We start from the raw sequence: 25316 nt of genomic DNA on the forward strand, positions 1-25316 counted from the left end.
TGCCAGGACAGAGGGGAAATGGGCCGGGAGAAGGCGCGCAGCCCCCCGCGCCGCCCTTCTGGGGGCAAACAGAACAGGGCGCTGCTGAGACCCCCGGGGGGGCGAGGGCGACGCCCGGCTCTGCCCGGGGTGCCCGACGCTGCGGCACTCCACCGGGCAGAGGCTTTAAGGGGTTAAAGCTTCCGAGTGTCCCCAAATCACCTGACTGAGCCATTATGCAAGTCACCTCGGACTTTTTCCTCTGTGACTCATGCCTTTAGGAAGGGGGAAAGGAAGCCCCGCGCAGGCCCCCAAGGATCTCGGGGGGCCCGGCGGGCCGCTGTCTGGGACAAAGGTCACCTCGAGGCCGGCCCGGCTCTGAGTCTCCCGAGAGGTGCCGGCTCGGAACCCCAGACCCAAAGGGAGGGGGTGGCCAGGCCGGCCCAACAGCAGACGAGTTTTCTGGGAAAAGCGGCGAGCCACGCCGGGCAGAGGGGGCACCCACAGGCACGACCAGAGCCAGCTGTCCAGTGTAGCCCCTCCTCTGACCCCCTCATTGTACAGCGGAGGAAACTGAGGCCCAGGGGCACCCCAAACGCACCGGAAAACGAGGCTGCAGAGATGTCAGCAGAACTGTTGATCAGAGCACCCACCTTCCTTTTATTTCAAGCCTCCCAGGCCGGGCAGGGGCGGGTAAGGGACTGGCCCAGGGTCACCCAGCCCGGAAGGGTCTGCTACTACATCCCCTCACTTGACACGTAGGGAAAGCGAGGCCCAGGTGACCCTGCAGAGGGGTCTGAGCCCCGCCAGCCCTTCATCCAATCAGACTCGGGGTCCCTCCTCCTCTACGGCCAGCCCTGCCTCCAGCCTTCCCCGGCACCCCCCAAGAAGCGGGCGCCTCAGCACCCCCACATCCTCCCATTCCGGGTCACGCAGGCTTCTCGGCCCGCTCCCCAGGCTCCGGCTGCCTCGGCTGCCGGTAGCCATTCCGGCCTGGGCTCCTCCTGGGCCTCCAGCCCTGTCCCTTCCCCTGGATCAGAGCGGACTCACAATGGTTCCAGAGTGGAGGGGCCGGAAGGGCTAGCCCAGCTGGCAAGTCTGAGGCAGGATTGGAACCCAGGGCTCCGCGTTAGCTCTGAGAGCGCAGGATTGGGATTTTTAAATGCTTCCCATCTGTCTTAGCGTCTTCCCAGGGAGGAGCAGGAAGGGCTGGGCCTTGGGGTGAGTGACTTGCCCAGGGTCACTCGGCTATCCCAGGGCAGCGAGGCCCCGACATCTCGAGGGCCCCCAGCCCCAACAGAACGCATTGGCCCCCCCTCCTGTGGGGGCTCTGCCCACACTTCGGGGAGCCCCGCCCCCTCTCCAGGGACACCCGGGCGGCCGGCGGGGGTCTGGGCCTCCAGGCTGCCCAGGGATGCAGGGAGAGCCCACGACTTCCTGCTCAGCCCCCGCCCCGGCAAAGGTTCTGGGTCCACTGTGGCCACCGGCACTGCCTGGCTGGGTGATCCTGGACGAGTCACTTCACCCCCAAAGCCTAGCTTCCCAGGTCGGACTCTACAGCCGAGGGGAAGGGGTTAAAGGAGAAGAAAGACAAGGGGAGGGCGGAGGAGGGCCCAGGCCTACGATCGAAGCCCTCCACAAGTCCCTTCCCCCGCCTGCCTCAGCTTCTGGCTCTGGAGAATGGGGATCCCAATCCTGGCGCCTCCCTGGATGGCGGGAGTTCATCCTGGGAGCTCTGGGGCGCCCGGCGCGGGGTCCCCGGTTGGCAACACCTCCCTTCTCTCGGCCGCCCCCCTCACTCCCGCGCAGCCTCCCAGCTGGAAGCAACGACCTCGGGGAAGAGGGCAAGGGCCCCTTCGCCCCCCCCAACGGCTGGAGGGAGGTCACGTGAGCGATAGGAGGCGGCACTTCCCCCTCCCCGCCTCCCACCCCGCCCCCCAACCCCGGCTTACCGAGGCATAGTGGAGGTGGGGCGGCACCCAGGGGAGCGGGGAGGAAGGGGGCGGGGAGAGGGCGGGGAGCGGGAGGAGGCCGCCCCGGGCGAGGCCGCCCGGCCACCGCCTTCGACGCCCACAATGGTTGCCATGGCGACCGCGCCCGAGCCCCGCCCCTGGTACCTGGGCTCCTGGAAGGCAGGCTCTCCCTCTCCAATCTTCCGTAGCTCCCCGGTGCCCCAGGGCAAGGCGAATCCTTCCCTATCTGCGCCCCCTTGTTCTCCCGGCCGTGACCCCGGCATTGCCCAGACTCCCGGAGCCGAGCCAGGGCTAAGTATGAAATCCAATCCAACCCAATGTAATCAGCACCCATCTACGGAAAGGAAAGGCAGCTCCTGCCCGCAGGAAGCTCAGTCTAGAGGTGCTCCCAAAGCAGAAAGGGGGGAGGGGGGCTAATAGACCGTCAGGCCTGGAGAAGGGGGAAAGTTCTGGATTCAAAGAGCGTCCTCAAGAGACCCTGGGCAAGTCACAACCCCAATTCCCAAGGCCTTGGCGCTCTTCCGGCTTAGCGCCTCAACCGGAAGGGGGCGAAAAAACAATTCCTGGTCCCCATCCCTCTCCCCCACTCACATCCGGCCACCCTCGCTGACGTCACCGACTCCCTACCTGGACCCGTGAGCCTCAGAGAAGCTCGTCTGGCATGCCGAGATCCTGGCCGGAGCCCCTCTATAGTGGTGGAGCAGAGCTCCGGCCCCCTTCCTATGAAGTCCAGGCTTTGAATCCCCCTGCGGGCCCAGCCCTAGCTCTGCGCCGCCCCTGAATGCTGAATGGCGAAGAGGGGCCCGGCAGCCTCTAGTGCTGGAAGTTCCCCTGGGTATGCCTTGGGGGTACCGCGGCAAGCCTCTGAGCCCAGTTAGGCGCTCTGTGAGCACTTCCTTGAGGCAGGACTGTTTATAACCCTTCCTTTGGGTCTTGGGATCAACTGGCAAGCGTTGGGCCATGGGGGGAAGGGACTCACCCGGGGTGTCGGCTAGGAAGTGTGTGAAGCTAGATTTGAACCCAGGTCCTCCAATTCCAGCCCTTACAACCCGGGGTCTTTGTAGGCATTTCATAAATGACTGGAGGGCTTCGATGGAGCCCCCAAAAAGCTATTCGGGGGTACTTTGGGCTAAAGCCCAGAGCTCCCCGCACAGGCAGTCAACACATGACCCAAGAAACCAAGAATCCAATCATCTTTTATTACCCAGATCAGCCAACAGCCCCTATGGCAGCACAAGCCAGACACCCCACACCCATGGATTTATGCAGCCCCCCAAGAAAAAGCTAAAAGTCTGTTTGTAAAAATTATTAAAAAAAAGAACAAAACCTTCGTATAAAAATGTAAAACTGACTTTACAGGCTATGCATTTTACACCCTCAGTGCGGATGTCCCAACGGTAAGGAGCATAGAAGGATGGAATGTTTTCCATGAGAACCCCTTGGCCAAACTCCTAGCCCCTGATCCTAAAGACCGCCAGCTTCCTGCCAGGTTCCCAGAATGCTCCCGCACCGGATGTCTGTTCCTTTGGAGAGGAAGTCCTGTTTGTATTCTCAGGATGGCCCAAGAACTTGCGGATTGTTATGACAAAGGAAGAAGGGGCCAAGAGAAAAATAAGGCCCCAACATCGCCTCCTCCTGGGCCATCGCTGTTGGCATTTTGAAATGTTCCTGAGCAAACACCTCGCATTTTGGAATCTCAGTTAAAAGAACAAAAAATCAGAACATCCCACCTTCCCCCAAAAGCGTGAATCATCCTGGCGGATCTTTCTGAATGTTCCCCATGGCAGGGGGCTCTAAAAGCATCTCCTCCCCTCAATTCCCTGAGCTAAAGTCGAGCCCCCTTCCTCCCTTCAGCCTCCAGAGGCCATCTCCCTCCTGCAGACCCCTCAGGAGCCCCAAAGGAGTCCAGGGGGCTCTGGATCATCAGCTTTTCCTCGCTGACCAGCAAATCAAATGACCACGAGCCATTCATCCTGTGATGACCCAAACCGACAAGGTGGACAAGCGGGGCTAGCCAATGCAAACCAGCCTTTCAGCTGCCTCCAATAAAGGTGCATCCTTTCCCCATTAATCATCTTGAGAAAGTCTTAGACCAACAGTTGGGTCCTGAGCAGATGCTCTGGCTCAGGGCCACCTTCCATCTTTCGGGATACTTCTCAGGCCCAAGCGGGGACCCCATCCTTGTTTTCTCAATTAGACTTTGGTGATTAGACAAATTCCCCACCCCAGGGCCCCCAACCAAAAAGAGCTTTTCAAAGCCAAGAGACAGACCCTTCTGTCCAGTCCAGCTCCAAGGACTTCAAAGAGCTTTCCAATCAATTGGCTTCTTGCCAGACTTCTTGAGCAACTCGTTGGTCTTGGAGAAATGCTTGCATCCGAAGAACCCTCGATAGGCCGAGAGCGGAGAGGGGTGGACAGTCTGCAGGATGTGGTGGCGCTTCTAGAGAGAGGAATTGGAACGTCAGAGTTTGGTGACTGTTCTGGGACTAGGAAATGGGGCTCACCCTGGAAATCTAGAGGCCTCTGGGTCAGCACTGACAGACTTGGAGCTCAGGGACCTTAAAGGCCATCTGGGACCCCGGAGGTCCTGGGCAATGAAGCCAAGTTGCCAACAAACTTGAGATCCTGTTTCATGCTCCAGTTTTCAATCCTTGAAGGACTTTCCACTTGACAGAGTTGGACCCTGAGACTCCCAGGCTGGTGCCTGAATTCACAGACTTGTACAGAACCTGCCCCTGTAGGAAATGCTGAGATCCCCAGGATCTGGGGCTGAAGGGAAAGGACCAGCCTCTCCAATCACATCCTGTGAGCTGTGCATTCGAGACCTCTTTCCTTCTGTGAGACCAGAATGAGTCTCTCGGATGGTGTCTAAAGGAAAAGGGAGGGCTACCTACCTGGCCTGGCCTTGGCTTCTCCCACTGGTACATGGGGAGGAAGGGGGACATGTTGGACAGACAGAGGAGTGACACATACCCTGTCGATGGAGAGGCCTTTCTTCTGTGCATAGGATCCCCAGAGCACGAAGACCAGGCCATTCAAGTTCTGATTTAACCAAGACACCACAGCATCGGTGAACTGCTCCCACCCTCTCTCCCTGTGGGAATTGGCCTGGTGGGCTCGGACCGTGAGCACAGCATTGAGGAGGAGGACACCTACACACAAGCACCAAAGAAACCAATCAAAAGCAGCCCCAGAATCCCCACAGCAGGGAGTGAAAGGAGGAGGGAAGAAGGGAGAGAGAGAAGAGAGGAAGGAGGAGTGGGGAGAAACAGAGGCGAATGGGAAGGCGATGCGGGACGGGGAAGTGTTGATCAATCAGCGCTTGGTGATCATGGGAGGCTTGCTTTTCACTCATTAATCACAACAAATACGATCCAATAGTTGGGTCCCACATCATGTATAGAAACACGCGGAGGTCCCCAGAGATCTCCTCCTGCGTTAGCCCAAGACCACAGAGAGGACAAAACGGAGACAAGGGCAGGCTCCGATTCGGCATTTGTGGCCTCCAGCTTTTTGAGGATATCGAGTGTAAGAGCAGCTTCATCCCCCCAATCTCGCCTCCTAGGCATTAGCCCTTCGGCCAGCTGCTTACCCTGTTTGGCCCATCCAGACAAATCTCCATGACCGGGATGGGTAAAGCCATCTATATCTGTCGACAACTCTTTATAGATATTTTCCAAGCTGAAAACCAGACAAACAAAATGCTTTACTTCGCAAAAATCGGTGAAATGTCAAACCCCACCAAGAAATGAATCCACAAGAGGCAAGGCCAGGAGCTCCTGCCAGCGGAGGCCCGGGGTCTCAAGGCTCCTTCTGGCTCAGTCTCTGACCCCCTCCCCAGGAGATGAGGAAACACTGCAATGGCAATCTGGATTTCATCATTCCGCCAATGGCGCTCTTATCTGCTGCATGACAAATAACACCCCCCTTAGAGGAGGGCTAGAAGAATAGTGCCAGTTGGGAAATAAGGGGAGCTGCCACATTCCGGAAAGGGACCCGGGCCAGACCGGTCTAGAGGCCCCCCTCGGGACGCGAGGTACCCAGGGTTCAGAGCCGGCCTCTGGCTTGGGCTGAGACGTTCTGGGGGGGGGATGAAGTCTGATGGCTATGAGGCCCCTTCTGGCTGAGCAGTCCCGTTCTGTGCCCCCCTCCCCCGCCCCTCTGACTGCGCATTCATTAGGAACTGACCCTCAGCTAGATTGATTCCCAGGCAGAAGAGTGCTCAGGGCTTGGCAACTGCCACATTCGAACCCAGGATCTATCCTGTCTCTGAGGCTGCCTCCCTCCTGCTCCTCCCCATTCCTTTTCCTGTCCCATAGAAATCTGGGCTTGCAGGTTTTCCTCTACATTCACCCTCCCTCGGTCTCCGCCACTTCTGCTTCCTCTGCTATGCCTCCAAGCCAGCTCTCCTTTCAGAGACCCAAACCCCCCATCCACCTCCAGCATCCCCACTTCTCCCCAGGCAATGGGATGGCCCCCCCCGCCCCCCCCGGCCTGGTCACCCACTCCGGAAGGACTCCCACATCAATACTCTTCTGTACTCTCCCGCCCTCCCCAGGGAAGGGCTGTCACCTCCACCCGTCCGGGGGCCTCTCTTTGGGCAACTGATTCTCCTGGTGCCCCACTGGACAGCAGACACCAGAAGTCATTTGGTGGAATTTTAGAAACACAGCCCGCCTGGGCAGTGAGACTTTAAGTCCAAACACTAAAAATTATCTTTACAGTGTGGCCATAAACCTTTACCGAGTTTGGCATTTACAGTTTACACAGCCCAGCGGACAAGGTCCCGAGTTCAAATCTGGCCTCGGTTATCCTATCTCTGTGACCCTAGGCAAGTCACTAAAGCCCGACCTCCTAGCCCTTACACTGCTCTTCTGCCTTCTAAGGCTCTAAGGTATGGGTTTAAAGAAGAAAAAGGAAACACCCCAGGTGCCAGAATGTGACCCCAATGGGAAGGAAGGAAGGGGGGGTCTTTCCCATAATTTCTTTTCCTGTTTCAATTTCCTTCTACAGCGAGGTTTCATGACTGTTGGCTGGTAATTTATAGAATCTAGAACTGGAATCCTACCTTGGAGGGGGTGGAACAGGTCTCTGAACACTAAAGGAGAGTCCATGAGCTTGGTTGGGTCCATGGTAGGGGTCCTGGCCCAAGATGACAACTTTTACCTGTGCGTGCCCAAGGGAGTCAGAAATTAATTCTTTTGAACAAAGAAGTAATGCATAGACTAGGAGACTTGGGGGAGCCATTGCTGCTTCAGTGCAAAGTGCCCAGGAAATGACTGACCCCGAATCCCCGTCCTTTATGCAGATCTACCCCCCCCCCCCCATTTGGGAGCTTCCATCCAAACACGGTAGGAATTGGGTCGATTTGGGGATGTCGAAGGGCTCTCGGTGAGACAGAGAAGGCAGTTTTCTGGAATTCACAAGGGTGCTTTGGCTAAGGCCACCTCGCATCACTTTTTGAGTTTGATAGACCAGCGGCCCCTTCCTGAACAGCCCACACACAAAAGAGTGAGCAAACCACAAAAGGGCAGCCAAGGGGCCTGCTGTAGTGAGAGCACCGGACGCCGAGTCAAGAAGACCCAAGTTCAAATCCAGCTTTACGTGTAATCCTGGGCAAGTCACTTAACCCTGTTTGACAGAAAGGGTTAAAAAAGGAGGAAATGAACTTCAAAAGGAAAAACTCATCTGACCATTACACCGTGGTTACATTCATCAGTTTTTTCCATGAAAAACCTGTTTTTTTTCCTAAAGCAGAGCCAAGACTGAGGCATCTCTAAAGATCATTTCGGCAACCACCAGTTAATTCTTCCTTCTAATGGAAGTTCTTATAGCTCTACCCCATTCAAGTAGAAGTCTTAGCAGTACTGAACCGACTATTTGCCATTAAAAAGAAACAAACCTTCATCTTCTGCCTTAAAATCAATACTGTGCATTGGTTCCAATGCAGAAGAGCAACAAGGGCCGGACAATGGAGGTTAAGTGACTTGGCCAGGGTCACCCAGCTAGACGTGTTTTTGAACTCAGCACCCCCATCTCTGGGCCTGGCTCTCCATCCACTGAGCCACCTCACTGCCCCCCCCCATTAGTCTTTAAGCAACTTCTAAAAATACCCCCCCCACATGAATGTTTGGGGCATTCCAGTTGAAGTCAGACGTATGACTCGAAAACTTGACCAAACCTCAGCCAAATGTCCAGACTAAAAGGAGTTCATGACTAATCAGAACGGCCGGGGACAACTCTTCTGCAATCAGTCTTTCGCTGCTTGAGTAAAGGCACAGGTGAGAAGCCCCTAGAACAGGCCCAAAGGGTCAGCTCGCGCTCGTGACACAACTCCAATCTAGGATCCCGGGGCTGGGACCTAGCAGAGCCACTTGGAACCGATACTGACACAGAAAGCAAAGATTTAGGAAAACAAAACACACACACAAGCCACGTATTGGCTAAGAGACCATCAATGCCTTCCGGTTACCAGGGAGTAAACTGATGCAAAAGTTCTATCTTGCTCAACGAGGGCCAGCTCGACTAGCATTTATGAAATGCTTTCAATGTGCTCATTGATGGGGATACACTAAAATGAAGGAACAGTTCCTCCAGGCATCATATCCCCAAAATCTAGGCAAACTGGAAGCAGGGAAATTCCTGTGCTTGTGACTCCTACCCCAAGAACATCTGATAACTTCTATAAGACAATGAGATTATTATCATCCTTGGATCCTTCTTTAGATTTGAGATGGCCAGAGAGACGCACCTCCAGTCTACACCTCGATACCATCGGGCTGTATCTCAGGCATCCATCTGTCCCCTAAACTAGGAGGGTCTTCAGGCGGATCCTGGTCAGAAGACTAACCCCCCCCCCCCATCAAATGCCCAAGTGTTTACCGTTCTAGAGTCATGTCCACACTATGGCCCAACATCACGTCCCCACTGGTGTAAAAAGTATATTATCCCCAGAACTGGTGGATTCTGGGAGCAGTCTTTCATCTTGCTCTTCCACCCATACCACCTCCAGGCCAGATTCAACAGTACTTTCTAAATGAATAAATTTCTCTTTTTATTTTTAAGCTAAGTTTTAGAGTCTTGCATTCTTACAAAAAAGCATCCTTCCTGAACTCCAGGGGTTCACCTCCAGTACCCCACAACAGAGGGACTTGAAGCCAGGTCTTAATCAAGCTCTAGACACTTATGACAAGCTTCTTGGGATTCAGTCTCTACACTGAACAGATAACCATCTGCTATCTCTCAAGAGGGCTAAAGGAGCTCAAATGAGAAAGTATGGCAAAGACTATTTTAACTTTTATTCGCTGAAAAACCAGACTCTAAGTTTTAAGCAGTAGTCTTCCTGAGTTTTGTTTATTTACTATCAATGTACTGTTTCTGTTTAAACTACGTCTAATAAACTCATTACTTCAAGTAGGAGTTTGGGGTTTTTTTTTTTTGGAAATTGGCCTTGTAATTGGTGGCGTAAGCTGTCAATGAGGAAATTCTTTCCTAATGCAGATCCAGAACCTGCTTTCCTATAACTTTCTGGAGAAAGAACCATATATATATATTTTAAAATGTAACAGGGGGATGGAGATAGTATCTGAAGCTAGGAGAGGGGCAGGGAATCTGAAGTCTTTTCTCACAGAGAAGGGAGCCTGAGCTAAGTTTTGAATGAAGCTAGACCTGGAGTCAGAAAGACTCATCTTCCTGACTTAAAATCTTGCCCCAGACACACTTCCTAGCTGCGAGACTCTGAGCAAGTCACATCAACCTGCTTGCCTTAGATTCTTCATCTATAATATGAGCTAAAGAAGGAAATAGCAAACTGCTTCAGTATCTCTGCCAAGAAAACCCCAAATGGGATTTCAAAGAATCAGATATGATGGAAAGGACTGAGCAACTACAAAGATGCCATAAGCCAGAGATGAGGAAAGAATTCTTTCTAGATTTGGAAGCCAGGCTAAGGCCAGCTCTCTATCCACTACCCCACCCCCACCCCAAGCTTTTAATTCCAATCATTGATCACTTTGTACTTACATCTCTAATTTCACACAGCTGTGTCCAGGTGAAGACTTGGTGTGGAGGTGGGTAAATGGTATGATGTTTTCGTTCTTCTGCAACAAATCCCATTAGCTAATTTCGATTTGTTTTTTAAAAAAGAGCAAAAGAATTATTATTACTTTGAGAACATTCTCACTATGATTCCTTCTGTTAACTGAGAGCCAAGCCTAGGGATGGAAGGTCCTGGGTTCAAATTAGACTCAGATACCTTCTAGTTAGGTGATTCTCGGCAAGACACTGGACCCCTGTTGCCTAGCCCTTACCAATCTTCTGCCTTGGAATCAATACATAGTATTGATTCTAAAATGAAAGATAATGGTTATACATTTTTTTTTTAAATCTTCTAAACCCAATGTAGAGGCAACTAGGTGGCACTGGAGATAAGTGTCGGGCCTGGAGATGGGAGGTCCTGGGTTCAAATCTGGCCTCAGACACTTCCCAGCTGTGTGGTCCTGGGCAAGTCACTTAACCCCTATTGCCTAGCCCTTACCACTCTTCTGCCTTGGAGCCAATACACAATATTGACTCCAAGATAGAAGGTAAGGGTTTAAAAAAAAAAGAAGTTCTTACCAAGAAAGAAAGGGATTAAAAAGAAAAACACTAAACCTTGAAAAATCTGCAAATCTTCATAGTTTAGGAAAAACATGCTTGATTCAAGTGCAGGGAGCTGGGGACTTCGGGCAAGGTCCTACTTCAAAGTGGTAGGTCACAGTTTGTCAACCAATCTACACAGTTGCTCACTTGTTGCATTTTTCTTAACCTTTTGTCATATGTACTGGTTCCAAGGCAGAAGAATAGTAAGGGCTAAGCAATGGGTGTTAAGTGACTTGCCCAGGGTCACACAGCTAGGAAGTGTCTGAGGCCACATTGAACCTAGGGCCTCCTGTCTCCAGTCCTGGTAGTCTTATTCACTGAGCAGCTCTTTTTAAACAAGTCCCTAAACAACTCTGCTGCTTCTCTTTCAAATGGGTCTAACTTTAACTCTTGGAGCATGCATCTCTTTGGGAATTACCCACTTCTAAAGGAAGCCACACCAACGTTTTGAGGCAAAATGCAACGAGGACATCTTCCCATCACATCTATCTCCATAAACAAGAGGCAGGAGGTCTGGGGATACCGATGGTCAGAGCTAGACACTGCCCCTCCAGGGGGCCTAGGCTGATGGGGTGAAGAGGTTTGGGGAGTGACCCCAACAAGAGAAGGGCCCTGGAGGGAGCCCATGCGCCTTTACCTTTAGGAAATAAGGCTTGCCAAACTCGGCGCTCAGGGGCCGCTTCCAGCTCTCCCCGAAGTCAGTGGGGATATTTCGGGAGGCGAGCTTGAGCAGGGCCGCTGCCTTGTTCTTCTGGATCCGGTCCAGCTGCTCGGGGCTCAGGGGCGAGGAGGGGGCGCCAAGTTCGCCCTCGGGCCGGCTCTTCTTGGCAGGGCTGGCCTGTGGAGCATTCCCCAAGAGGCGGATAAGGAGGCAGGGAAAGAAACCAGGGAGCGGCGGGCGCAGAAGGAGGCCACAGCCCACAAGGGAGCGAGGGAAGGGTCCCATGTGACCACGCTCACACTCTCTCACCCTTTTTCTCTTTCCTTTCTCCCCCTTCTCTCTCTCTTTTCTTCCTCTCTTCTCTCCCCACTTTTTTTCTTCTCTCCCCCACTTCGCTCTCTTCCTCTCCCTAACTAACTCCGGCAGAACAGGCTTCACTCCAGAGGCTGTGCCCGGAGGCCTAGCTTCCAGGGATGAGCAAGGAAGGGGACCCTAGCCCAAGCCCCGCCCCAGACAAACACGCCTCCCTTCCACGTGGACCGTTCGCGGCAAAAACAAGCCCCGGAGGGCGAAAGCCCCGCCTCCGTCCCCTCTGGATTGGAGGCCTAGACGAGCTACGTAAGGTAGCCGGAACTCTAATTGGTCCGCAGCCTCCCAGTTTCCCTCCCATTGGCTGCTCAGTCAGCGCGCCAGAAGTGAAGCTTCTGAGGGGCCCCCCAGCGCGTTCGCTTTCCCCCGACCGCCCCTAGTCCTTGGGACCCCCCATCGCACCCCCAAGGGATGCGTCCCTACCCGTGGGGACTCACCCCCCATCCCCCGCTTCGGTACCCTCCATCCTCACCGAGGCATCCTTGCTCTCCGCCGCCGCCACCGCCTCCGAGCCAGGGTCCTCCGGCGGATCTGGGCAAGAGCGCCGCTTCCTAGGGGCGCTGGGGGAGAAAAAGGAGTGGAGAGTCTTCTGCCCGATCATGCCAGCAGTGGAGGTAGGGACAGCAGCAGCAGCAGCAGCAACGAGCACAACCCCACCAACCCACCAACCCACCCACCGACCCCCGACAGGCTAGTTGACCTGGTTGGCGCCAAGCGTCGCGCGCTTGCGCCGTACGGGTTCCCTTTGTAGGGGGGACGAGGGGCGCATGCGTGGGGCGTTTTCCTTTTGTAAGGGGAGGGGGGAGGTGTCGGGTGGTCTTTGGCGCATGCGCAGGGGGCGATCGTCCGAGGGACTCACGAGACTGACGCAGGCCGGGGAGGCATCTCGGAGGAGCAGGTAGGCCGGAGGAGGGCTGCGGTAACGCTGGGGGTGGGGCGGGGGCGGGGGGAAGAGACCGGCCCCTGAGCCTCAGTTTCTTCTTCTGTAAAATGAGGGACGAGCCCATGGGGCCCCAGCTCTGCAGCTGGAAGGGCCCCCAGAAGTCATCTGGTCCGCCCTGCGATGTTTTACAGATTGGGAAACTGAGGCCCCCTAGGGACTGCAAAGCCACACACTTAGGAGGCAGGTATGAACCCAGGCCTATTTCTATCAATCAGTTACCATTGATTAAGCGCTTGCCGGGTACCAGGCACTGCGCTAAGCCCAGGGGATGCAGAAAGGGGCCAAAGACCAGCCCTGCCCTTAAAGAGCCCGCTATCCATTGGGGGGGGACAGCATGCAAAGAAATAAGAAGAAAGCAAGCCCTAGGCAGGGCAAATGGGGAATAATTAACAGAGGGAAGCACTATAATTAATAGGGACTGGGGAATCAATCAGCTATCTTCGATTAAGCGCCTGCTGTGTGCCAGGCCCAGCGTTAAGCTCAAGGGATGCAGAAAGCAGCCAAAGACCAGCCCTGCCCGTAAAGATCCGCTGTCCAGTGGGGGGGGACAGTATGCCAGCAGAAATAAACAAAGCAAGCTATAGGCAGTGCAACTAGGGAATGATTAATAGAGGGAAGGCATTAGAATTAAGAGGGATGGAGGAATCAACCAGTTACCATTTATTAAGCACCTACTGTGCCAAGCCCTAGGGATGTAAAAAAGTACCAAAGACAGCCTCTGTCTTTAAGGAACCCCCAGTTCAGGGGTGGGGGTGGGGGAAACAGAATGCAAGGAAATATAAAGAAAGCAAGCTCTAAACAGGATAAAAAGGGAATCATTAATAGAGGGAAGGCAATAGAATTAAGAGAGCTGGGGAATCAATCAGCTACCATTTATTAAACACCTGCTGTATGTCAGACACTGTGCTAAGCCCCAAAGATGTAAAAAGAGGCTCAAAGACAGCCTCTGCCTTTAAGGAGCCCCCAGTTCAAGGAGGGGGTAGATGCAAGGAAATATAAAGACAGCAAGCTCTAAGCACAATAAATAAGGGAATGATTTAATAGAGGGAAGGAACTAAAATTAAGAGGGACTTAAGAATCAATCAGTTATCATTTATTAAACAATTATGTAAGCTCCAGGGATGCAGAAAGGGGCCAAAGCCAGCCCCTGCCCTTAAAAGGCTCACAGTTTGAAGGAAGAGACAGCATGCAAGGAAATAAGAAGAAAGCAAACTCTAAGCTGGACAAACAGAGAATAATTGACAGGGGAAGACATTAGAATTAAGAGGGACTGAGAAATCAACCAATTACCATTTATTAAACACCTATTGTGTGCCAGCCCCCATGCTAAGCCCTGGGGATGTAAAAAAAAAAAAAAGGAGTCAAGAATAGTCTCTGCCCTTAAAGAGCTCAGTCTAATGGGAGAGACTTCTTGCTAGGAAATTAGAACAAAGCAGATGCAGGATAAATAGAAAATAGTTAACCTGGGCTAAGCACTAGAATTAAGAGGGACTGTGAAAGCAACCAGTTCCCATTGATTAAGCACCAACTGTGTAGCAGTCACTGTACTATGCTCCAGAGATGAAAAAGGGGGCTAAAAACAGCTCCTGTCCTTAAGGAGCCCAGTCCAAAGGGGGAGACAGCAGGCAAGTACATGTAAAAGAAAGCAAGCTATTGACAGGGTAAATAGGGAATGATAAACAGAGGAAAGAAACTAGAATTAAGAGGAACTGGAGAATCAATCAGTTGTCAGTGATTAAGCACCTTCTGCATGCCAGCCACTGGGCTAAGCTTCAGGGAAGCAAAAAGGGGCCACAGGCAGCCCCTGCCTTGAAAAGAAAGAGCTCACAGTCATTGGGGGTAGGAATAGGAGACAGCATGCAAGCAAATATAAACAAAGCAAACCTGGAGCAGGACAAATGGGAAATAGTTAACCTAGGGAGGGCACTAGAATTCAGATGGACTGGGGAACCCCAATTAGTTACCATTTACAAACACCAACTATGTGCCAGGCACTGTGCTAAGAAACAGTCCCTGCCCATAAAGGGTCTAATGGGGAAGACAGCATGCGAGGAAATATGAGCAAAGCAAACTCTAAGGAGGGCAAATGGGGAATAATTAACAGAAGGGACTGGGGAATCAACCAGTTCCCATTTATTATGCACCAACGATGCGCCAGGTACTCTAAGTCCTGGGGACACAAAAAGGGGCCCTTGAAGAGCTTACAAAGTAATGGTTCTCTAGAGCCTGGCTGCTCTCTCTACCCAACCAGGATGTCCCACCAATGGCCTCTAATGACCTGTGCTGCTCTACAGTTCAGGTTCCAGGATCTGGCATTCTCTAACAGTGTGATCTTGGGCTGTTCTCCCTCTAAAAAGGAGAAGGGGTCTACAGGTCCTGGGCTCACCACACTGAGAAGCTTGGCCATTCCAGCCCAGTTTGAGCCTCAGGTTTGCCCTCCAAGATGAGGGTGACCCCGAGGTTTTTCCCAGCTCCCCTGACATCAGAGGTACACAGGATGGAAGAATTGGAAGGGCCCTGAGAGACCAGAGATGCTCCTAGCCCTGCTGCCTAGGGGCAAGCAGAACGCGTGTGCCCTGTTGCTTCTTTGTGACTCCCCACCAAATTCATGGGTCTCCAGAATCCTCCATCACCTGCTCCCTCTGGACCTATGGCACTTTGTCCCTGTGTCCTTCCTTAGTCAATGTAGGAGCCCCACCCAAGCTGTTTGAGCCATTTCCAGGCTGCAGTCATTGATAATTCTTGGTAAGAACTGATTCACTGAGAAGGGTTGAACTGTAGGAAGTCCTCTAGGGAGCCTAGATTCTAGCCAGCTGAAAGAGATCTCAGATCTTCCGGCCCGACCGCCCCTGCCAGGGGTCCAGGCTCTTGGCCTTCTGAGGGCCCTCCTAGATCTCTGACATTGTTTCTGACCGCTTTGTTCTGGCCTTTCAGCCCAGGAGTTCTTGTCGGGTTCCTTGGAGCTGTGGCGTTCTCTGTTCTCAGCTCCCCCTGGGGAAGGGTCTTTGGCTTAGAGCACTAACGGTGGGCAGAACTTTATTGCCAGAGACATCTCTCTACATCTTTACCCAGTCAGCCGGAGCCTGTGGTTAAGGGTGCTGCTGGGGAGCAGCGGGGTGGCTCAGTGGAGAGAGAGCCTGGAGATGGAGGGGCCTGGATTCAAATGTGACCCTGGGCAAGTCACTTCACCTCCACTGCCCAGCCCTTACCTCTCTTCTGCCTTAGAATCAATATACAGTATTGATTCTAAAATGGAAGGTCAGGGTTGGGGGGAGGGAACTGGAGTCAGGAAGACTTGATTTCAAATCCAGCCCCAGACATTTGCCAGCCGTGACCTTGGGCAAGTCACTTAACTCCATGCCTAGGAGGCAGTTAGGTGTCTCCATGAATAGGCCAGTCCCTTAATCTCTGATAGCCTGATAAAAGAATCCACTGGAGAAGGAAATGGCAAACCACAAGCATCCTTGCCCAGAAACCCCTGAGGTTAGCTGTGGTCCATGGAGTCCCCAAGAGTCTGGACAGGGCTGAACCACATCCACCACCAAGGGTCTGGGATTGCTCAAGGCTCGTGGCTTTGTTCTGTGTCCTGGGACTCCATAGGCTAGCCTTGGGGAGGCCTCTGTGCCCAGATCTTCAAGAGGACCCCACCAACATGGACGTTAGCTCCCCAGAGCGCTTTCCTCCAGTCTAGCCTGGAGTTTGTTGTCTCCCTTCTTCCCCTAAGAAAGGCCTTCGAGTCCTGCCTTCCAAAAGTCCTGCACTAAGGCCAAGGCCAGGGCCCTCGATCTCTAGATCCGCAGCATCATTCCTTTTGAATTTTCCTAATAAAAAGGTTTAAATGTTTCCACACTCGCTTATTCCTCAGCCCTCCAGAAGTCATGGCTGGCCACTGTCTCATCCGAATTCCCAAGTCCTTCGGGACTGGTTGCCTTTGCATCATTTTCACAAGGGAATCTGCATCTTTTCCTGCAAGTCGAACCAGGTTTCTCTGCATCATAATTCGTTCTTAACTCTCATGGGGCCCCATTCCAGGAGAAGAGCACCCACTGGCCTCACTGGCCTCCTTGGGGTCCATTTAGAGATGCGGGAGCTGTTGCCATGGAGACACTCCCCTCAAGGACAGAGTCACTGGTCTGAGTCATGGAAGGAAATCCATTGAGGGCTTTAGAAAGGAACTCAGCAGCCACTACCCAACAGACCTCCTAATCAAAAATGTTAACCCTTCAGTCTTGGCGTCCACACTGGGTATTGGCTCCAGTGCAGAAGAGTAGTGAGGGCTAGGCAATGGGGGTCAAGTGACTTGCTTAGGGGCACCAAGCTAGGAAGTGTCTGAGGTCACATTTGAACCCAGGACCTCCATTCTCTGGACTTGCTCAATTCACTGAGGACCCAGCTGCCCCCCTTCTCAAAAAATGTGAAGGACCCCGCCTTGGATACAAGTGGAGGAGGCATGGTTAGGCGTGGGGGGAAGCATCTAGAAAAGAAAGGGGCAAGGGGAGGGGGCATAAGGGCTTGTGGGAGAGGATCATGAGGGCTTACTAGAAGGGCCTGCTTAGCTCAGGAGCTTGCCCAGGCCCTCCAGAGACCTGAATAGAATCCATAGAGGGGAAATGATGGGAAGGGCCTGGCCCTGGCCCCAGGATTTTTTTCCTATAAAAGAACTCCCTTTACCTTTTTCTGTTAAATCTCTTCTTAAATTGCCCAGGGCATTGAGTGCTAAATGACCTATCCAAGGTCACACAATTTATCTAACTTGGGCCCATCCCTCATTAAACATTTTCTAAGTGACAAAAGATAATTCCTGGCCTCAAGGGGTTTTTATTCCAAAAATAGATGTGATTCATTAAACTCTTTAGGGAAATTGGTTCCTTTAAAATGAGTTTTCTTAGGGCTGCTTGCTGGCTGAGCAGAAAGAATGGCAGGTCTGGAGACTGGAGGTCTTGGGTTCAAATGTGCCCTCAGATACTGCCCTAGCTGTGTGACCTTGGGCAAGTCACTTAAGCCCCTTTTGTGTAGCTCTTGCCCCTCTTCTGTCTTAGGGCAAGACAAGAAAAAAAGGGAAAAAAGAAAAAGTAAGGATTTTTTAAGAAATGAGTTTTGTCCTTCTGCGGTTTTAATTACAAGGAATTCCAAGACAAAAAGCAGTTCTAATGGAGAAGAAAACCCTTAGAGGAAGGCTCCCCAACCCAGCATCTTGGACCTGAAGTCTGAAGAAACCAGCAGCGTTTGGGCATTTTAAACCCCCCCGAGTCCAACAGGAACCTCATCTTTCCCTTCACACTCTCCCCTCTTCCTAACTTCCCCATCAGTGTGGAGGACACCATCCTCAGGCAACAGGCTCCCACCCCACGGATCATCCTCCCAGCAGATCTGACCCTTCCTTGTTCAGTTTTTTCTGATAATTCATGGCCCCTGGGGGTGTTCCTGGCACAGATACTGCAGTGGTTGGCCATTTCCTTCTCTGGCTCATTTGACAGATGAGGAAACTTGCCCAGGTCACACAGCTAGGATATCTGAGGCCAAATTTGAACCCAGGACATGGGCCTTCCTGATTCTAAGCCTGGAGCTTTATCTAGTGCCCTATTCCAAAAACTTGTCTCCTGGGTCAAATCCTTTGTTTAGCTTTTGAAGCTCTTCCTAGCCTGGTCCCTTCTACCTTTCCAGGCTTCTCACTGTACTGTCCAGGGACACCTGCCTGGCCCATTCCCACCCAGGATGCTGTGCCTGAACTTTGGTGCTCCTGATGTCCTGTTGACTGGAATTCTCGCCCTGCCCACCTTCTCCCCAAGCCTTTTGGGATCCCCAGCCTCCCAGCCTCCCTGCACCTGTTATGGCCATTCAGCACTCTTTCTCCCCCCACCCCCACTGCCCTTATTCCTTCATCCTCTTCCTCTATAGGCTTAAGCTCCCTGAGGGCAGGGATTGGCTTTGGCCTTGCTTTGGAGTCCCCTGGGTAGACACTGAAGAAATGCTGGTTGGCTCCCTGCCCTCCCTGCCCTGGGCTTGGGGGGCTGCCCATTCTCATCCCCCCTCATCCCATAGGGGCTTGGTGGGGCCTCTTCTTTGTCTCTGGCCCTCGATGGTGCCTTGTCCACCGTGTCCTTGATGATATCTCGCCTGCGGTCAGTTTAGGCCTTCATTGTCCTCTGAGCCATCTGCACTGGTGGCCCCTCAGGATCACAGTGTTCCCTGGTTCCCAGCCATAGAACATTGCAGGAAGGAACGCCACGGGTCCCTGCACCCATCCGTGGCCGGCTCTGTCAGGGGTCATGTAGGGCACATTCAGGAGAGACCCACTGGGAGACCATTGCGGTGGTGCAAAGTGTGGGGGGGGTGATGACATGGGAGCGGGTGATGGGCCAGGAACCAGGGGTAAAGCGGAGGCTTTCAGTGAAGCCCAGGGGGCCCCTGGAGGAAGTGGGGAAGCAGGGCTCCATCTCTGAGGCCTCCCTTTAGGCCATAGAAGGAAGAAAACGGAGCTTGTGCCCTCTGAGCCAGGGACTAGTCCCCTTTCTCCTGGGAGAGCCTCCTCTCTGGTCTCCCTGACTCCATCTTGAGGCCAGCATCTTTCTAACATCTCCCCCCCCAGATGTGCTCAAGGAACAGCCCAGATGCTGCTGCTTTTTCTTTTTAACATCTTTTTTTGTATTGTAAGACAGAAAAGCAGCAAGGGCTGAGTCAGATTGGAACCCAGGACCCTCCACCCCCCATTTCTAGGCCTTTGAGCCTCTTTCTAAAGCAAGGATTCTTCACCTAAGTCTGGGAACTTGTACTTGTCTTTTGGTTTCCTTTATACTTCTCCCTAATTTTATGCCATGAGAGGCTCTTGGGCTTCACCAGACTGCCCCAAAAATGTGTCCTGGAGGGGTTTCCCACTCTTTCCCCTCTTCACTCCAACCAGATTTGCTTTCCATGCCTTTCCCCAGGCTGTGCCGCCTGCCTAGAATGCCCTCCTTCCCCACCTCTCTTAGGCTCTCCTCCCAGACCAAATCCCCTTCCTCCTGGGAGGGCTGCTTCAGTCCATCTTTGTATCCAGGGTGCCTGGCACAGGCTTCCTAAACCTGAGCTGGAGGCTTGCCATGGAGGAGCTTTGAAATCCAACTCCATCCTGCCCTTTCCACCTGATAGCATCTTCCCCTTGGGCCGCAGGGCTTCCAGCCGGCCTCCACACCATCTCTGCTTCTTGGAGCCTTTCTTTGCAGGGGCTCCCACCCGTCAGGCTCAGGTGAGGGACTTCCCCCCTTCCTTAGGCTGGGCTCTCCACACACCAGACCATTACCTTGCACCCCCAGACCCTGGCACGCAGGCAGTTTAATCAGTGCCCACTGCCCAACTAGTGCTTCTTCCAGCCTAACATCCGGTCTCTGTTGGCATGGGATCCCCAGGGCCCAGCCCCTCCCCAGCTAGGGGCTCACCATGCACTTGGGCTAGTCACTGCCCCTCGACCTGGGGGGAGGCCCAGCTCTCTCAGAAACTAGGTTGTCTGGGCCTCGGTTTCTCCAGCTCAAGTAGGCCCTCGTCCATCCCCCAATCTATGGCCTCATCATCTTTTGATCTGACTTTGAATGCTGCCTTTGCCATTTACTACTTCGGCTGTCAAATATGGGGGCCTTTGGAGACTCTCCAGCCTAGCCTGGGATGCTCCCTACATACCCTTGAGGAAATATTTGGTTCCTCCCTTTTTCTGGAAGGTTTTATCTTTTTTTTCTCACTTATATGTAAAAACAATGTCTTACATTCATTTTTTATTGTTATTTGGGTCCTGGATTCCCTCCCTGCATCCCCTGGCCCCCCCTTTGATTCTCTAGTCATGCAGAACAGGTTTCCCAGACAGACCGACCCCCAGACATGGGAGTGAAGAAGCTGCGCTCTGCATTCAGACTGCAGCAGCCTCTCCTCCAAGGGTATGGGAGAAGAGCTGAGTCACTGGTGGCAGCGCCAGCCCAGCACGGCTGCCCCCGGGTCCGGTCCTGGGCCGACCCTCCTCCGTTTTCCAGCTGTGCCATCTCCCTGGGAGACAGCGAGGGCTAGGACAAAGGCTGGAGCCCCTGTGGGTCCCCCCCCAACATCGTCATTCCCTTCTGTCCCATCGGCCGTCCGAGGAGGGCCAGGGGGTCCCTCCGGGGGTCCATTTGGATTTCTCTAATCCAGAGTGAGTGGGGCATTTCCCACCCGACTCGTGTTTTTAATGTGTGCCTCAGAATGCCCGTTTACGTCTTTTGACTGGGATGGACCTGGCCCGGGGAGTGATGGCTCCGCAGCCATTTGGCCCAGGTCTCCATCAGGGAAAGCTGTGTTAGCCCATCTTTTCCCCAGCTTCTGCTTTTCCTCCCCGTGGGACCGCTCTGGTTTTGTGAAAACCATCTCCATCTCGGGTGATCCATCTTGCATCCTCTCCTTTGGCCCTTTGTCTTTCCGCCCCCGGGCCCTGCGCTGTGTGCGAGCTGCCAGGCTGGGCTCCTGTGGGTCCTTCGCCGCCCACGCCGTGCACATCGTCGGGCACATCGTGTACCTGATCGGGCCTGGGATTCCCGGGCCAGGTGAATTGTTCTGCTGATCGCAGCTTTGTGATAGTTTGTGATCTGGCACAGCGCGGCCCCCTCCTTCAGCTCTTCCGCCCATCCTCCTGATACTCGTGACCTTTTGTTCTTCCACCTGAGTTGTTGGGGTTTTCTCGCTCTATAAAAGCATCCTTGGGTGGCTGGGCTGGCAGGCGCGGCTGGAGTAGGGGAGCCTTCTTTATGGCCGCCCGGGGTCTCCTCCCCTGGAAGATGAAGGGGCTGGGGCCGGCCTAGCCGGGTCCTTTTCTCCCCGTCACTTAGACAATAGAAATCCGTGGTGCACTTCCCCGTAGAATGGGTAAGGGGAGCCCGAGTGCTTTGCTACCAGTATTCTGATGCAGACATCCCTGTAGGACTCACTGCTGGCCTCGCAGCCAGAGGAGGGGGGATTGCAGCTGAAATCCACCCGGAAGTAGCGACTACATCCTGGGTGAGCGGCTCCTGGATCGGTGGGAGGTGGGGGACGGACGTGCCTGTGGCTCTGGGGGGAGTGGAGCCTGATTGGGGGTGCAGCTGGGCTTTAAAGAGCCTCCCAGGGCCCCAGAGCTGCACACTGGAATGCCCAGGTTTTCTTTCTTTGAAGCCAGGGTTCCGTGGGTGTTTTATTATGCTTAGAGTTTGAATAATCACTGCCTTGGCTGCTTTGGGATTCTAATTACGCCTCTGGGAACCGTTCTGTCCTCCCTAACCTTGGTTCTGAACTGGAAATTAGTAATAATACCTAATAATAGCGTTTCTGTAGTGCGTTAAGGTTTGCAGAGCCCTCCAAAAGGATTTCATTTGATCTTCACAACAACCTTGGAAGGTAGGTAATATTATTATCCCTGTTTGACAGACCAGGAAACTGAGGCAGTGGCCAATCGACTTGCCCAGAGACACACAACTAGTAAGTGTCTGGGGTGGGGTCCAAATTGGGGTCTCTGACTCCAGGTCTCAACTCCATTAGCTATGCAGCCTGGTTTCTATTTCTAAGGTCTGACTTCTTGGCTCTCAACAGCTTCTGTGTGGGCAAGTCAGTACCCCTCGTGCCTCACTTTCTCCATCTGTAAAAGGGGGGGTGCATGGGCTGGACTAGACGATCTCCAGATTCCATCCTGACCCTCATATTCCCTGAGGGCCCAGATTTGTTGCAGGGATAGCCTGAGAACTGCCTGATGGGATCCCACCAAGTATTTGCTTTCCTGCTGAGAAGGGGTCCTTAGGTTTCACCAGCCTGCCTGCCCAAGGGGCCCGTGACCCAAAAGGCTAAGAGAGAGCCCATCTCCAGAGTGGGCAGCCCCCAAAGCAAATGCCATCCTGGGCGGCCTCTGAAGCCTGGCAGAGCTCCCAGGTCTGAGGAGACAAGAGCCACTCAGGATGGCAGCTGGAGAGCTTCGAGGGAAGGGTGGCAGAACGGGCCGGGTCTTTGGGGAGCATCTGCATGACCCTTGTCCTGCACGGCATGTCGGGGTCCCTTTCGTGGTAGTGTTGGCCTGGATAGCCCCTGAGATCCCTCCCCAAAGCAGCAGTGGGCTCTGTCCGTCCCCAGCCCTCTCAGCCCGCCTCGCTCTCCCCTAGGCAGCTGCCACCAGAGAGGCACCTGGAAGCTTCTCCCCACTCCCGGGTCACTTCCAGAGCATAGCAGATGGAGAGGGTAGCGGCCAAGAAGACAGAGAGGTGTCCTTTAGAAGAAGGGAAAGAGGAGCCCGAGAAAGGCGACGCCTCCCAGGAGGAAGAGGAGGAAAGCAGGAAGAAGAGACCCCGGACCGAGAAGGCAGAGACAGACAGCAACTTGGCGGAGGGATACCACTGGCAGAAGATTCAAGCCGAGAGCCTGGACTGCGACTACACAGTCCTGTTCAGCCGGGAGGAGGCGGACTCCCTCCTGCAGACCCTGGAAAAAGAAGTGGAGTATTTTGAAGGTGAGCGCCGAGGCGGGGGGAGCCGCCCTTGTGTGGCCCCTGCTCGGACCGCCACCATGTCTGGAGGTCTTCCAAAGTCTGCCCAGCTCCGGGTCTTAGTGTTTTCCCCCACGTGCATGAGTGGGTCTGTGCTGGGGAGTAAAGCCTTTTTCAGCAATCAGCCACCCCAAGCCCTGGCCGGTCATGGCGCTGGTGGGAAGCCTGGCCCTCCGGGGGGGGGGGGGGGGGGCGGCTCCCTGCCGGCGGGGTCTGGTTCGGCTCACTTCACTGCGTCGCTTCCTGCGAGGCTGCCCGTCCTCACTGTGATTTCTTAGGGCTCGGTCACAGGCCACTTTGTTCAGTCACTGCCACAAGCGGGCATGAGGTGTCCCCGGCCCCTCGGGGTGTCTGCCTGGAGGACACACACGGGCCCTGCCCTTCCCACAAGCTCTCTGCCAGCTCTGGGGTGACCCAGCGGGTGGCCAGGGCTCCCCTCCTGCTCCCAGTCTTCCTCTTGTAAAACTAGGGAGCCGCCTGGGAGCTTCCGGGTCCCCTCCCAGCTCTGACTTTCTCTAAGCTCCCTCCTTGCCTTCGCAGCAGCTTTCACGGTCACTGAGGGCTTGCTTTGAGTGGAACACTGTCTGCTGGCAGTCGGCGTCTCCTGGGGTCTGAGTGACTATGAGCCTCCCCTAGAAGCCGGGCCTGGCTCAGGCTTCCGAGCCCTTGGGACAGGGGTCCTAATTCAGCCCGGCTCACGTATTTAAGGGGAGGGAATGGCCGAGGGACCCGCCCAGGGTCCCCCAGCTGGGAAGCCTCTGAGGGGCTTAACGAGTGATTGAATCGGAACGGAAACGGACAGAGCCGGGGCCCTTCCGGCTGCTGTCTGGCTCTGGTCAGCCCCTCATGGCGTACCCACACGGGAGAAGATAGGCTGCTCGTTCAGGTAAGCCCCAGGCCCTCGGGCAGTAATTCACTGGAGGCCGAGGGAGGCCGGGCACCTCGCCTGGCGATGGGACCCCAAGGAAGGCACCAGCCATTGGTCACATGGAGCTCTCTGCGGGTGAGTCGCCCTAGACCCGCCTCATCCCCTCCTTTTTGGAAGAAGAAGCGGAGGCTCCCGGAGCACCAGTGTCGGTGTGGCCGGGTCGCCCCGCGTTCTGGGGGCCGCTGCCTCCACGCCACGAGCGGCTTCTTGAGCTTGGCTGACCAGCCGTGCAGAAAAGTCCCTGATCCGTTCCAGTGGTTTAGGCAATCGTGTAGCGGAGTGGAGGCTGCTGGCCTTGACCCAAGTTCCAGTCTGCGTTCTGATAGTAGCAATGACGGTGCCCACGTCTGGCCCTCAGGGTTGATTTCCCCAGAGCGCTCTATGAAGGAGGCAGGCTCCTTTGTACAGCTAGGACAGTGGGCAGCCTCGCAGATACTGAGATGTTTCCTTATTAAAGGCCAGCTTTCTGTTCATTTACTAGTGATACAGCCCTGGAGGGTCACGGAATCTCCCAAATCGTCCTCAGTTTCCTCATCCATCTATAAAATGGGAAGCAAAGCTTTCCCTGCTTTCTTCCTAGGTTTGCCTTAAACCGCTTCAGTTGGTTACTGATATTGCCAGGTTCCCCTGATGGCAGTCTTTCTGAACTCAGACGGCTGGCTGTCCCTTGGAGGGATTAGACTTGTTTTGCCAGACCAGCAGCAATGGGATTAGCGGGGTCCCCGGGTGAAGGAAGCGGGGCAGAGCAGAGGCGGAGTGACCAGCATTTCCTTCGCCCTCTCCACGTCCCTCTAGCCTCATGCCCTCCTGGCATCATTCTTGGCATGGCCTTCCCCCAAGTTTTGTGTTGTTTTGGGTGAGCCAAAGGGTAGGGGCCACCAAGCTCAGAATTGGTCCTGCCGGCCCCCTGGCACTGGGATGGGCTGCGCATCTCCATCCTGGGGAAGCCGCAGAAATGAATTCTCGGGCGCTGAAGCGATGGAGCTTTCTTTTGGCAGGCGATCTTTCCAGAGTGCACGTGTATGGGAAGTGGCACAGGATCCCGAGGAAGCAGGCCACTTACGGGGACGAGGGGCTGACCTACACCTTTGCGGGCCTCACCCTGTCTCCAAAGCCCTGGATCCCCGTCCTGGAGCACATCCGAGACCGCGTGACCGACGTGACTGGGCACGCCTTCAATTTTGTGCTTATCAACAGGTAACACGGAAATGGGCCGCTTTGGGGGGGTCCCAGGACCCTCTCAGCTCTATCTGGAGCCCCTGACTAGGAGAGACCAGCCGTTTCCCCTCTCCTTTATATCTCTGCTGGGAGCGCCTGGAGAGCAG

The 25316-nt window shown here is 54.2% G+C and overlaps 3 protein-coding genes and 1 long non-coding RNA gene across 21 annotated transcripts in view; 2 read left to right on the top strand and 2 right to left on the bottom strand.

Annotated features, from left to right (window-relative positions):
* ACACB (acetyl-CoA carboxylase beta) overlaps positions 1–2056 on the bottom strand; it is a 103896-nt gene extending 101840 nt beyond the window's left edge. For both annotated transcript variants that reach the window (XM_056821601.1, XM_056821600.1), the window contains exon 1: positions 1932–2056. The gene's annotated coding sequence lies outside the window, so the exon portion shown is untranslated. The remainder of the gene's footprint in view (positions 1–1931) is intronic.
* Positions 1–9365, top strand: LOC130458203 (uncharacterized). 2 transcript variants are annotated; one of them, XR_008917295.1, is made up of 2 exons: positions 1–2334; positions 3161–9365. It is a non-coding gene; the product is annotated as an uncharacterized LOC130458203 (long non-coding RNA). The 2 variants fall into 2 exon arrangements; XR_008917294.1 differs by having other exon boundaries at positions 1–2247.
* On the bottom strand, positions 3132–12223 carry UNG (uracil DNA glycosylase). The gene is made up of 7 exons (XM_001375276.4): positions 12095–12223; positions 11230–11430; positions 9975–10070; positions 7021–7118; positions 5545–5633; positions 4926–5104; positions 3132–4392 (listed from the first exon to the last, which is right to left on the bottom strand). The coding sequence occupies exons 1-7, from the start codon at positions 12221–12223 to the stop codon at positions 4252–4254; spliced, it is 933 nt and encodes a 310-aa protein (XP_001375313.1). The 3' UTR covers positions 3132–4251.
* The window catches only part of ALKBH2 (alkB homolog 2, alpha-ketoglutarate dependent dioxygenase), a 14218-nt gene continuing 1025 nt past the window's right edge, over positions 12124–25316 (top strand). The window contains exons 1-5 of one of the 16 annotated variants that reach the window (XM_056821612.1): positions 12426–12520; positions 12697–12749; positions 21869–21931; positions 22684–23027; positions 24990–25188. In XM_056821612.1, the coding sequence (XP_056677590.1) occupies positions 22751–23027; positions 24990–25188 (476 nt within the window). In that variant the 5' untranslated portion in view covers positions 12426–12520; positions 12697–12749; positions 21869–21931; positions 22684–22750. Of the gene's footprint in view, positions 12237–12374; positions 12521–12696; positions 12750–21479; positions 21932–21961; positions 22013–22683; positions 23028–24989; positions 25189–25316 lie in introns of those variants that run through there. The other 15 variants (XM_056821611.1, XM_056821619.1, XM_056821620.1 and 12 more) reach the window with 15 other exon arrangements.

The sequence above is a fragment of the Monodelphis domestica genome, chromosome 3, assembly GCF_027887165.1.
Source record: "Monodelphis domestica isolate mMonDom1 chromosome 3, mMonDom1.pri, whole genome shotgun sequence".
Taxonomy (NCBI): domain Eukaryota; kingdom Metazoa; phylum Chordata; class Mammalia; order Didelphimorphia; family Didelphidae; genus Monodelphis; species Monodelphis domestica.

Bases quoted from the DNA above. Each gene is read 5' to 3' on its own strand.
- UNG (XM_001375276.4), bottom strand. From the start codon at position 12,223: ATGATCGGGCAGAAGACTCTCCACTCCTTTTTCTCCCCCAGCGCCCCT. The intron at 7,119-9,974 runs GTAAGTACAAAG...GGGCACGCACAG, and splicing joins AGCTGTGTGAAATTAGAGAT to GTAAAAGTTGTCATCTTGGG. The intron at 4,393-4,925 runs GTATGTGTCACT...TCCTCTCTCTAG, and splicing joins AAGGCCTCTCCATCGACAGG to AAGCGCCACCACATCCTGCA.